At 41.8% G+C, this 13,594-nt stretch overlaps 1 protein-coding gene across 2 annotated transcripts in view; it reads left to right on the top strand.

Annotated features, from left to right (window-relative positions):
- The first annotated feature begins 266 nt into the window (after positions 1-266).
- rapsn (receptor-associated protein of the synapse, 43kD) overlaps positions 267-13,594 on the top strand; it is a 256,201-nt gene continuing 242,873 nt past the window's right edge. For both annotated transcript variants that reach the window (XM_064337941.1, XM_064337940.1), the window contains exon 1: positions 267-1,803. In XM_064337941.1, the coding sequence (XP_064194011.1) occupies positions 1,579-1,803 (225 nt within the window). In that variant the 5' untranslated portion in view covers positions 267-1,578. The remainder of the gene's footprint in view (positions 1,804-13,594) is intronic.

The following is a 13,594-nucleotide window of genomic DNA, read 5'->3' as shown; positions in this document are numbered from 1 at the left end:
AAGTGGCCAGGACACATCCATGGCGACGTAACTAAGTCATCCGACAGCGTCTCTTAGCACAAAATTGGCCATAAGTCGTCAATATTTTATACGATCATCATGATATTCAGTAGATATGTTGGGTGAAGGCATATGATCATGAGGACAGAGCCATTTTAAAATCGTTCAATAGGGGGCGCGATGGTGCCAATGCTTGGACCCCTCCCAACGCCGCTTGCGGCTTTAATTGTTATTATTTTTGGTTGATGTCCATCTATCTAGCGTTGGGTTTGGCTGACATTTTCCAGTGAACAGTGCTGCTGCCCTTCAATGTCACCCACACTGCTGAAGTGCTCCTAAATCAATATGGTGCCATTTATTGAGAGTGATATTATAGAATAATGTGGATAGTATATGTGTTTTGATATTCCAGTACATTTAATTGAATAAGAATGACTGCGTGATGTTCTGGTGAACGGATGCTTCCAGGCCTGGTGTCTCCTGCCACCTGTGTGTGTAAATGAGAATAGCAATGTTTGTCGTTTGATGTCTCTTATAGATACCACATGGTTACTGAGCCTTAGACAGCTGCAGGATACAGCATTCAGCTGTCTTCTCATACACTAAATATATGCCATTCTGTGTGTAAATGGAGTGTCCCTGCTACATGCATATTTGAGCTGAGTTACATTTATTGTTAGTTGCATTGTTTCTGCTATATTGAAAAAGTATAATGAATTTTGGGAATCTTGGTTAAAGATGAACAATCTGATGAATGGAAAGATTAAAGCATTTGTATCCTGGTGGGGACTGAAGGGAAAAACCTCACACTAGGGAGTGGAAATGATCCTACTGATATACATCTAAAGGCTCTGTCACTGTAACCCAAGACTTGTAACATGTAAGCCTTTATGAACTATTCTGAGATTATCTTCCCAGGGAGGAGGGGGATGCATTTCCCTGTGCATAAGGCCCAACCAAAGAAATTATTCTCTTTAATGACTGCTTCCTAAAGGCTTGTGAAACAGTCTGCTTACCCTGTTACCTCCCCCTTCATTTTTACAATGCTCTGGCTGTCTTTGAAAATAGGTAGTGTCTAGTGGTTTGTTATGGGAGGGCTTTGGGTGTGGCTTTATGAATGGTATTGGGGCATGGAGTGGGGATTGGACAGAGGGTGAATCAGTAGGGCCCTCCTTTTGTGACCTTGGAACTACCAGAGGGCAGGGCCAGATTCCTGCAGTGACACATGGCTCAGAGTGACAGTGCCAGCTGTTGCTGTGTTGGTGTGGAGACTGGTGGATGGAATTCCTGCAGTCAGGGTGTGGAGAGAGCAGCCATTCTGGAAAGCTAGTGCTTTGGGGACATGCTTTTATCCTGTGCCGTTTGAAGATTCATCGCAAGCCCCGTACACTGTTTTCAGGGACTTTTCTGCGCTCTTACCCAACTTTCCCCCAAAACTGCAAGGAGACTAAATGTTGACTATAAATTGCCTCAGACTGAAAGACCTGATTTCTCGTTAGTCTGTTTGAGCTTAAAACAGACATTGGGTTTGTGAAGGCTGCTCAGCACCGTATATTTCCCTCTGTCACATTTGAGTGGATGAATACGTTTATGTGGCTCTTCATAGCAGAGATGGGCCAGGACCAAACTAAGCAGCAGATTGAAAAAGGTTTACGCCTGTACCAGTCTAACCAGACAGAGCAGGCCTTGCATGTGTGGGTGAGGGTGCTGGAGAAGACATCGGACCCTGGAGGGAAGTTCCGGGTGCTGGGCTGTCTCATCACTGCCCACTCAGAAATGGGAAAATATAAAGAGATGCTGAAGGTAAGAACCGCAATGAAGATAAACAAAAGGTAAAGAGACAGTTTTCTGCCATTGCTCATGTTTTTAGACCCAGTGCTGTTAAACAGAAATACACTTCACAATACACTTCACATTGTATAGTTTTACTGTATCCATTCTCAGTTTTCTATGGCTAATGTGGTTATTTTTATAATGTCATATCTGAAAGATCAACCAGCAGAGATTAATATTGAGTTATTATTTTCTCTTTAAAAATCCCTCTTAAAAAAGAACCAAATGATACAAAAGATACAAAATAAGGAAAATATTTCCAAAGCCTCATTGTTATTTTAAATGGAATTTGATTGGCCTGTCTTTTTGCGATTTTATAGCATCTGAAGGCAAAGTCGTATATTTCATTTCTTTATTCTTCTTTCACATGCTATTTTTGCTTTTTTTTACTTTTTATTCCATCATATAAAAAAAAGATAATGTGGAAGCTTTTCAGGTAAATTGATCTAAAGGGCAAGTTATATGCATGGAGGAATGCAAGTTTTGCTTCAGAAATTTGCTATCAAAATAAGTGAGACTAGGATGTTTACTCATTTGAAAATACTATCAATTATGCCTCCAAATAAAACTGGTCTGTCCTTCCAAGATCAAAGGTTTTATTGAAAGAAAGGAAAACTTTTTTTGTGGGAACTGAAGCCCAGAGTTCCATGTGCTGACACAAAGCCCCCAAAATGACTAGCAACTTTATCTTAATAAAGGATTTTACAGTACAAAGTAAGGGGCTAGGGAGTTATCGGAACAAAATCAGTTGTATTTCTTAGTGTTAAAAAATAGCCTAAATGAGCTCTAAAATACACATACTGCTAGTGTGTTTGGGCTGATAACATCTGATACTGAGTGATGGTTCATCCTAGTTACCTAGTTATTGACAAGAAACAATATTGGCTCAAACAGCATGTTTAATTTGAGTGAGCTAAGATAGCGGATATTGTTTCTTGATATCAATACTTTTGATTTTGGCAGTTTAAATTAATGACTTATAGACAGTGCCTTGTATGTGCGAGTAACTAGCCATTTTTGTACATTGAAAGCATGTTTTTAATCAGAAACATATTTATAACATCTGGAGGCATAATGTCACTGTGTAGCCTGCTTTTGTGTTAGGTGAAGTGCAATTTCTTGCCTTGTTATTTGCCATTGTGAAGGCAGAACATTGTCAGAAATAAAAAATATCTACTATATCCTTCATTTAAAATATAACTAAAAAGAAACTGTCTGGGCCAACTGAAAATATACACTGAATTAACAGTTTCTAAAAAGTATAGGTCAGTTTATGTCTGATTTTCAGCCCTTAAATTGAATTTGATTTTTAGTCCGAAGTGTGAATACAATTGGCAACCCTTGTAGTGAACTGGATCTATAGCCCTAAGTGTGAATCAGATTTTTTTTTAAACCTTGAATTAAATTAATTTTTGGCAACCTGCAAGTTTGGGTTCTAGCTCTTTCAGAGGTGTAAATAAAATTCACTCAAACTACAAACTACAAACCCCCTCTGATGCAATAAAGACTATACATTGGTCCTGGATTGGTTTAAGCCCATACAGTGACATAGGCACAGGCAATTTCTCGGCCCTTCCAACTGACCTCACCATAACCAGACACGCATGCCTGGACACGCACACACACAACTGCTTTTTTTGCTTACGTGGCTAAGCTTAGCCTAGCCTGAGCTCTCAAAAATGTGCTCATATTCAAGCAAATTAGATATACAGTGAGCTCCATCACATTTGGGAGAAAGACATATTTTTTTCTTAATTTGGCTCTGTACTCCACAATTTTAGATTCATGTGGTTAAAGTGCACAATCTCAGCTTTTATTGAAGTGTATTTTTTATACATTTTGCTTTCACCATAGAGAAATTACAGCACTTTCTATACACAAACCTTCCATTTCAGGGGACCATAATGGTGGGGACAAATGGCTTCATAGGTGTTTCTGATTAGCCAGGTGTGTTCCGTTGCTTCCTTAGTGCAGTTATAAGATTATAAGACAGCTTTCAGTATCTAGTCTTGATTCTAGGCTTTTGATTGCCTTTGGAATCTGTAATTGGCATTTGTCAACATGAGGACCACAATTGTGCCAATGAAAGCCAAGGAAACTATTATGAGGCTGAGAAATATGAAAAACAAAACAGTCAGAGACATAACCTTAGACCGAACAAAATCAACTTTTTGGAACATCATTAAGAAGAAAGACAGCACCGATGAGCTCAGTAATCACAAAGGGCCTGGTAGGCTTAGGAAGACCTCTACAGTTGATGACCAAAGAATTCTCACCATAATTAAGAAAAACCCTGCATCATCTGTCCAACAGATCATAACAACTCTGGAGGAGGCCATGGAAGAGCCACGATATTTAAGCAGTTTCCTAAACCAAGAATAGGATCTTGCTCTGCAGGTTGCACTGCTGAATTGCCTGAAATGTTGCCTGTGTCTGTTAGGGATGCTTCATCCTGACTCAATTCTTTTTATAATGTTATATGTAGATATATTGTTTTCTTTATGAGTTGGGGGGAGGGGGTGCAATTGCAATTGCACCCCCCTCATCTGATAGATCATCTGATTCTGGATAAATTTTGGTCGTATTTTGTCCTGAAATATAGCTAAATATAATATTAGATAGTAAAAGGGTTTCTTCAGTTATTGCTATTTAGTAATAGCTAGCTAAGGTAGTTGATTATAATCCCATTGCTTCCACACCTGGTAGTTCTTTTTTGTGTAATTCATTTAATTCTTAGATAGTTTCAACTGCCTTATTTTTTTTCTCTCCAGTTTCTGCTGCTAGTTGTCCGGAGCCACCAGCGTATATTTAAGTTGTGGTCTTGGTATCTCCATCTTGGCAGTAACTTACTCAGCTTAATGAGAGATAAGGCGATAGTTAAGGGGTAAAAACATAGCAAATGTGGTTGCAGGATGATTGCGCTTATAGAAAGTGATTTCCAGGGGGAGTTCATCTGTTGCCAACTGGTTAAGCACCTCGAGAGCAAGATTCTTGATCTTGAGAGCCAGAGCTTGCTGGACTCCACAGTTCACAATTGGTAGAGTAGCATGTCCTTTAAGGAATTTATTTAATTTAATAGTTTAAACCAGGGACATAGGAGTGATTTTGAGTGACACCTAAATGCTTAGCTTTTTAACAGAAAGCACTGGATGCCTGGAGTGTGTGGGTTGGCTGTGGCTGGGCTGTCGTGGTGGATTGCCATACATAACCTGGCGGGAGCACCTCCCTTTCTTCCTTCACCCTCAGCAGTAGCATGTGCAGGGTAATGCAGAGGGGTATGGGGTACTAGTGCCAGTGGTGTCCATAGTCCTCACAGCTGCCACGCCGGTTAAGTTTCTGATCTGGGCACACCAACCAGAGGGCCACTCCAACTGCAGCCTAGGCCTCTTCATCTCCTGGTGCTTGGAGGTCCCTGGGTTTCTGTCCTGTTTGCTCCATAATGTACACATAACATAACATAACATAACATAAGACGAGAACAGGCAATTCAGCCCAACACTGCTCGTCAATTCCTACCACTAAACGGTAGGCTACTTAATGCTTAGTTTACCTACAAGCTAAATAGTATCTAACACTGTATCAAGCCGGGCCTTGAATACCCCCAGTGTTTCTGCCTCCACTACATGTCCAGGCAAGCTATTCCAACCATTGACCACTCTCTGTGTGAAAAAATATTTCCTAACGCCTGTGTGAAATTTACCCTTTGCCAGTTTCCATTTATGCCCCCTCGTTCTGCTAACTGAACTCAACTTGAATAATTTCCTGTAGTTCACTTTGTTAATCCCTTTAATGAATTTAAAAGTCTCAATTAAATCACCCCTAAGTCTCCTTTTACTAAGCTTGAAAAGTCCAAGCATCTCAAGCCTTTCCTCATAACACTTATCTTTTATACCCAGAATCAATCTGGTTGCCCGTTTTTGGACCTTTTCCAGCGCCTCTATATCTTTCTTGTAGTACAGTCCCCAGAACTGCACACAATATTTTAAGTGTGGTCTGACAAGGGTATTGTATAGGGTGAGTATGATTTCCTTAGATTTATACTCAATACTTGGCTATGTATCCCAGCATCCTGTTGACTTTTTTTTACTGCTACAGCACATTGACCAGACCCTGATATGCTTTGATTAACTATTACTCCCAAGTATTTTTCTACATGTGCACATTCTAATTTTGTACCACCCATAAAGTAATCCTGCCCTATGTTTTTATTCCCCACATGTAGAACTTTACATTTACATATATTGAATTTCATTTGCCAGGTTTCTGCCCACTTCTGGATTCTGTTTAAATCTTCTTAGATTACTTTAGTGGATTCCAAACTGCTGGCTAAACCTCTCAGGTTTGTATCATCTGCAAATTTAACCAGTGTACTTTCAATGTCCGTGTCAAGGTCATTTATGTAAATGAGGAAGAGCAGTGGACCCAGCACCGATCCCTGTGGAACTCCACTTCCCACAATACCCTGCTCAGATAATATCCCTCCTACTACCCTTTGTGTTCTATCCTGTAACCAGTTCCGAACCCACTATGAAATGCCTCCTGTAATTCCTACTGTCCTCATTTTGATAATGAGTTTGTTATGTGGCACCTTATCAAATGCCCTTTGGAAATCTAAGTATATAATATCATAAGCCTTGCTCCCATCCAGACACTTGGTAGCTTCCTTAAAGAATGTCAGAAGGTTTGTCAGGCATGACCTTTCCTTGCAGAAACCATGTTGGCTATCCCTTAGGATGTTATTATTTTCAAGAAATAATTCTAATTTGTCTCTAATGATAGATTCAAGTATTTTACATGTGATTCAAGTTAAACTGACAGGCCTGTAGTTTCCTGGATCAGTATGGTCCCCTTTTTTTTATATATTGGTATTACAATACCCTGTTTCCAGTCATTCGGTATTTCTCCAGTTTATAAAGACTGTATAAAAATACTTGCCAGTGGTTTAAAAATGATCTCCCTTAACTCCTTTAGTACCCTTGGGTATATGCCATCAGGGCCTGCTGCTTTATTTGTCTTTAGTTTATGTAATTTATCTAATACTTCTATATCCCCCCCTCAATATCTGCCAAGGCATTCTGAGTATTGAATACGCCTTCCAGGCCTATTAGTAATCTCTTCTCTGGTAAAACTCTCAACAAAGTAGCCATTTAGGGCACCCGCAATATCCTTATTTTTATAAATAAGTGCTCCGTCATTATTTTTAATGCCCTTAACTTCCTCTTTAACTTTCCTTTTCCTATTGCAGTATTGAAAGAAACGTTTAGGATTACTTTTAACATCATTTGCAATTTGATTTTCATAGAGCCTTTTGGCTACCCTTAGGTATTTTTTAACCTTAGAACGCATATTACAATATTCAGCCTTATTACTCCCAGTACTGTCATTTTTATATATCTTAAACAGTTTATTCTTTTCCCTCAAACTCTTCCGTATAGCTTTATTCATCCACTGTGGAGACTGCTTTTTCAACTTACTTTTATGCACCTTTGGAATGAATTTACACTGAGCATCAAGTACAACCCTTTTGAACCTGCCCCACTTTTCATTCACAGTCCTGCAATCAAGAAGTTGCACCCAGTCTACCTTACTTGATTCCGATCGCATCTTTTTAAAGTTGGCCTGCCTAAAATTTAAAATCCTGGAGTTAGATGGAGCCCTCTTAGTTTGCCAAAATACATCAAACTTAATTGTGGAATGATCACTTGTCCCAAGTGGTATCATTACCTCTATACTACAAATTCTGTCAGAGTTATTACATAACACCAGATCTGGAATTGATTTTCCTCTTGTAGGCTGTCTGACATACTGTGCTAAAGACAGGTTATTTATTACATTACATTACATTCATTTAGCAGACGCTTTTATCCAAAGCGACGTACAAAAAGTGCATTTTCATGATCGTAGACAACTGCTGAACACGGGTTCAGTAAGGTACAATTACTTATTTCTATCTAATAAGGGTCTAAGGTGGGTTTTTTGAGTAGTGGGGTAACACGAGCCATCTTAAAAACAGAGGGAACATGACCAGAGGAGAGAGAGGAATTAACAATGGAAGACAGATAGGGAAGGAGCTCGCTGGAGATAGATTGGAGAACTTTAGATGGGATGGGGTCAAGTGGACAGGTGGTTGCGCGATGAGAGGTGATGAGTTGTAATACATCGGAGTCCTCCAGCATTTCAAAGGAGGTCAGTGTGGCTGTGGGGTTGTCCTGGGGGGTTGGGGGGCTCACTGGATGGGTGAAGGATTGTAGCCACCTTTCCTTCAAAGGCGGCCAGAAAGTCATCTGCGGAGAGGGAAGAGGGAGGTGGGGGTGGAGGAGGAATGAGGAGGGAAGAGAAGGTGGAGAATAGTTTACGTGGATTAGAGACACGCGCTGATCTTGGATTGGAAAAAAGAGGCTTTTGCAGACGTGAGGGCAGATGTAAAAGTCGCCAGCAGGGTATGGTATGCGGTCAGGTCATCAGAGGATCGGGATTTTCTCCACTTCCTCTCTGCAACCTGCAGTGATGTTCTGCTGGAGCGTAGTGAGCAGATTTTATAACATCTAAAATTTCCTCCTCCCTTTCCTTGTCCTGTCACCAATTCCCAATTAATACTGGGGTAATTGAAGTTGCCCATAATAATAGTCTCACCTCCTCTGCATGCCTGTTTTATATTTTCAAAGAGCATTGTATTCACACTACTATCTGAAGCGGGCGGTCGGTAACACACTCCTATGTTAAGCCCCTTCTCATCTTCCCCTATGAGCTTAATCCAGATATCCTCACTAGGCATGAGCTGGTCAATTTCTGGAATTTCTTGCACATTCAGATTATCTTTAACATATAGAGCCACACCCCCACCTCTCATACTGGATCTATCTTTCCTAATAATTTTATACTCTTCTATATTATATTCATCCCCATCCTCTTCCCCCAGCCATGTCTCTGTAATCCCTACTATGTCATAGCCCTTACCATTAATAGCCTCAATTTCCAAATATTTGTTTTTTATACTTCTAGCATTTAAACAAAGACATTTCAGACTATAGTTTCTACACATCCTCTCCTGTTCCCTCACTCCCCACCGTCCCAAGCCACCCTTACTAAAACCCTAACCCTACCCATTACACTCTCTATCCTCCCTGCCCCCCAAGTCCCTAATTTAAATAATCCTGTGTTACCCTGAGCATATGCTGGTCCAATTTCAAAGGTACCCCTCCAGTTCAGGTGCAGCTCATCATGTTTATACAGCTCACTCCTGTCCCAAAAGGAATCCCAGTGCCCCATAAACCTGTACCTCTCTTTCCTACAAAAGGATTGTAGCCACGTGTTAAACCTCCAGATAAAGTTCTGCTTCCCTCTGATTGCACGTGGTACAGGTAGAATTCCAGAGAAGACTACCATGGAGGTTTTGCTCCTAATCTTCTCTGCTAATTCCTCAAATTTGTCCTGCAGGACCTCAAACCTGCCCTTACCTATGTCATTGGTCCATATGTGAACCATGACAACTGGATCCCTTTTTTCTCTGGCCAGGAGCTTGTCCACGTGCTCAAGGAGGTCTTCTGCCTGGGCACCAGGCAGGCAACACACCGTGCGAGACTCCTTGTCACGCGAACAGTCTATGCTGCCTACCTCTCTAATAATTGAGTCCCCCACTATTAATAACTCCCTTTTCCTGGAGGATGTGGCCATCTGGGTGCCCTGAGGCTCATCAGTCCCCCCACTCTCAGGGTCAAGGGCCAGGTCCAATTCCTGCAAGGGCAGGAATCGGCTGGACACCACAACCTCTGGAGATGCCGCCCCTATGTGGTGTGCAAGCCCTTTCCTGCGTTTACGCCCTACTGTCACCCAACTGCCTCTCCCTGCCTGCTCTGAAGACTCCCCCCCGCCTCCCCCCCCTGGCCTAGGCATGCACACCAGGTCTTTAAAGGACGTGCTATTAAGTTCTGGGAACTCTTCCAATTGCAAACTATGTGAAGGTTCAGCCAGTTGGCTCTCGAGAACACAAATCTTGCTCTCAAGATGCTCAATAAACTGACAGCAGTGACAGATGAACAGCCAAGCCAAGCTCCGGACAGTAAGCAGTAGAAACTGGTGAGGAAAAAAGCCTCTTTTAGCTAACTTCCCAGGTAATGTAAGCTAAGCTTTTAGTTAATACACAAAAGAACGACCAGCTGTGAAATCAATCTGATTTTTAATCAGCTAACTTAGCTTTTGCTAAATGCCAGTAACTCAATGAAAAGAAACCCTTGTACTTAGCAAGCTAGGTAATATTTTGTCACAGGCTAAAATATACCCAAAGTTTATCTGCAATCCGCTTATAATACTAGACTAACCACTATATTTAACGTTAGTACTTAACAACGGAGGCAAACTATTTTGCTAACGATATGTAACAGAGACAAAAACACCAATCTGCGGCTTAAAAACACAGGAGATGGCTCTGGACAGCTAACGGTAGAAACCGGAGAGGCGAAAAGCCTCTTAACTTTCTAACGTAAAGCGCTTAGTTTATAATATACTACAGTTAACGTTAGCACTAGATTAACACTGGGGCAGCTAGGATTTGCTTCTAAAAGGGCGAAACAACCCCCCCAAAAAAACCTTGTTAGCTCAAGTATGCTAACCAGCTTACTAGCCGAGTGCTAACAAAGGGGGAAAAAAGCGGGTAAAAGTCCCTCTCTGTTCCTTTAACGGCAAAAATCTTGCTTATAATAATGAGTTTTAAGAACGTGAACTAATATTAGAACTCCAAACTCCACAGAAAAACTCCACTCCAGGCTCCAGAGAACTCCAACCCCAATCCAAACAAGGAAACACCCAAAAGCAAATTAATCAAATACACAGCACCCAGCAAACAATTTGCTAGCACCACTCGTTCGTTTTGCTCCAACTCCAATCCAAACAAACACCAAAAAACAAATAAATCAAATAAATCGAATACACAATCGAATACACAATACCCAATAAACACTTAGCTTGCACCACTCGTTTGTCTCGGTCCCACAAAAGGAAGTGCATATCCGGTTCGTAAGCAGTAATGCCAGTCAACTGAGTACCAACAGTAACTGAGTAACAGTAACTACTGTTACACCACCTGGACCAGTCTATGGGGGGGTTCTGCCAAGAGATATTGTCAAGGATGTGAGGATTAAGTGAAAATATGTTTATTTTCTGAATCCAGTGGTTCCAACAGTCACTGCCCGTGCTAAAATATTCAGCACTCTGAATACTTAACACAAGTGGTATTGCGTGCTAGAACACCTTACTTAACGCACATATAAAAATTATCAATTAAATCGCCAAAGTTGTTGACAGTTCAGTCTACAGAGACCTGATGGCATAAGTGACACTTTCATAAGTGCCCCTCACAAACGAGGGTAGGCATCAAGGCGATAGGGAGCATAAAAAGCAGCATGTGTGCGGAATGCACGTTGGTCTGCTCCAACAAATCAGAATTTACGGATTGAAATTCACAAAGAATTAATTATTACCAATAATATATCACCACCACTTCAAAGAATATCATTTAACAGTTGGGCACAGTGAGCTATTTTGAACCGCCAAATTTACATGACTTGCATTACAAATAATTTAGGTTGGTGTTATCAGTATACTTTAAGCATTGAAATTTGCATCATTTGAGACAACACTTGTTTGCAAACAAGTCAGTACTGCGATGACCATGATAATTGTCTTTTGAAAAGGTATGACATCGCAATCAAATTTCATTTAAATATGGCTAGCTCTGCCCTGCTTTAATAACTCTGGCCATAACCCCTTAGCGCACATGCTAAATCTTGCCAATCTTTGCCCATGGTGAAAGGATGGTGAAACTCTGACCTCAACTGGGAATATTGTCGGAAGGTGGAAGGAACACTTTGAGGACCTCATGAATCTGACAGACACACCCCCCTTTCAGAAGTCTATCTCCGTGGCAGAAGTCACTGGGGTGGTCAAGAAATGTTGAAGGCTCTGGATGTTGTTAGTGTCGTGGCTGACATGAATCTTCAATGTCGCATGTAAGTAAACGGTAACTTTGGAATAGCAGACCAGGGTGGTGGTCCCCATTTTTAATAAAGGGGACTAGAGGGTATGCTCCAATCATCCGGGAATCACACTCCTCAGCCTCCCTGGGAATGTCTATGCCAAGGTGCTGGAAAGGAGGAACAATGCAAGTTTCATCCAAGCCGCCGAACAGACCAACTTTTTACCCTCTCAGATATTTTATGGGGCATGGGAGTTTTCCTATCCAGTCTACATGTGTTTTGTGGATTTGGAGAATGCATATGCCCCAGGGTGTCATGTGGATGGTGCTGCAGGAGTATGGTGTGCCACGGTCGCTATTGAAAGCCATTTGGTCCCTGTACACAGAGCGAGAGCTATGTTTGCATTCTTGGCATTAAGACAAGTTCCTTGAAGTGGGTGTCAGACTCTGTCAAGGCTGCGCTTTGTCTCCTCTCCTTTTTGTGGTACTCATAGACAGGATTTAAAGACGCAGCCGAGGTACAGAGTGTGTCCAGTTTGAGGACATAAGAATGGTATCTCTGCTGTTTGTGGATGATGTCGTCCTCTTAGCCTCATCATACTGTGACCTTCAATGTGCACTCCAATGGATTTGCAGCTGAGTGAGAAGCAGTCGGGATGAGGATCAGCACCTCAACTCTGTGGCTATGGTCCACTCCTGAAAAATATGTCTTCAAGTAAGGGGGCAGCAACTACCCCACGTGGAGGACTTTAAGTATCTTGGGGTCTTATTCATGAGTGAGGGAAAAAGTGATTTGGAGATTGATCGCTGTCTAGGTGCAGCAGCCGCAGTAATGCACGCATTGAATTGGACAATGGTGGTGAAGAAGGGCTGAGCCAAAAGGAAAAGCTCTCGATTCACCAGTCGATTGTCCCTACACTCACCTACTGTATGGTCATGTGAAGTGACCGAAAGAGTGAAATCGCGAATACAAGCGGTCGAAATGGAGTTCCTCCATAGGGTGGCAGGGCTTACACTCCTTGACAGAGTGAGCAGCTCAGTTATCCGGGAGGACCTCAAAGTAGAGCAGCTGCCCCTTTTCATTGAAAGGAATCAGTTGAGGTGGTTCAGGCATCTGACAAGGATGCTTCCTGAGCACCTCTCTCCGAAGGTGTTCTGGACATAGCCACCAGGCCGGAGACCCAGGGTCAGACCTAGGACATGTTGGAGGGATTATATCCACCGGCTGGCCTGGGATCACCGGGATAGGTTGGCAGAAGTTGCTGGGGAGAGGGATGTCTAGGCTGTTCTGCTTGCTCTGTTGCCATCACAACCCTGATCTGGATCAAGCGGTTAGAAAATAGATGGATATATAGGAAGAGGAAGATTTGTTGCAACATGTCAGTTCAGTGAATGCCGACCTTTGGTTCAGCTTGGAATCCAGCAAAAATGTAATACATTTCCTAGTCCTTAAGATCACAAAAGGGGACAATGCCCAATTTTACATGTCAATTTACAGAAAACACACTGATCAGAGTTCTATCCTGCAAGCTGTTTGATGAAAGATGGCTTTCATCCCAATATGATCACTAGATTTGAGGAAAGGGGTTACAAGCTAAGTCTACTTAACTCACCCATCAAAGAGGTTAAAGTCAGGACTTGCATGAACCGAAACCCAGAGCCCCTAAAATTAACCAAGTTTTTTTGTTACACAATTATGGCACAGTGGTGCATTGGGCAGCACTGTTGCCTCACAGCAAGAAGGTCCTTAGTTCAAGTCCTGGCTGGAGCCTTTCTGTTTGGAGTTTTCAT

This window comes from Anguilla rostrata, chromosome 5, assembly GCF_018555375.3.
Source record: "Anguilla rostrata isolate EN2019 chromosome 5, ASM1855537v3, whole genome shotgun sequence".
In the NCBI taxonomy this organism is placed as follows: Eukaryota; Metazoa; Chordata; class Actinopteri; order Anguilliformes; family Anguillidae; genus Anguilla; species Anguilla rostrata.
The sequence above is the reverse complement of the archived record's forward strand: the minus strand, read 5'-3'. Positions and strand labels throughout refer to the sequence as shown.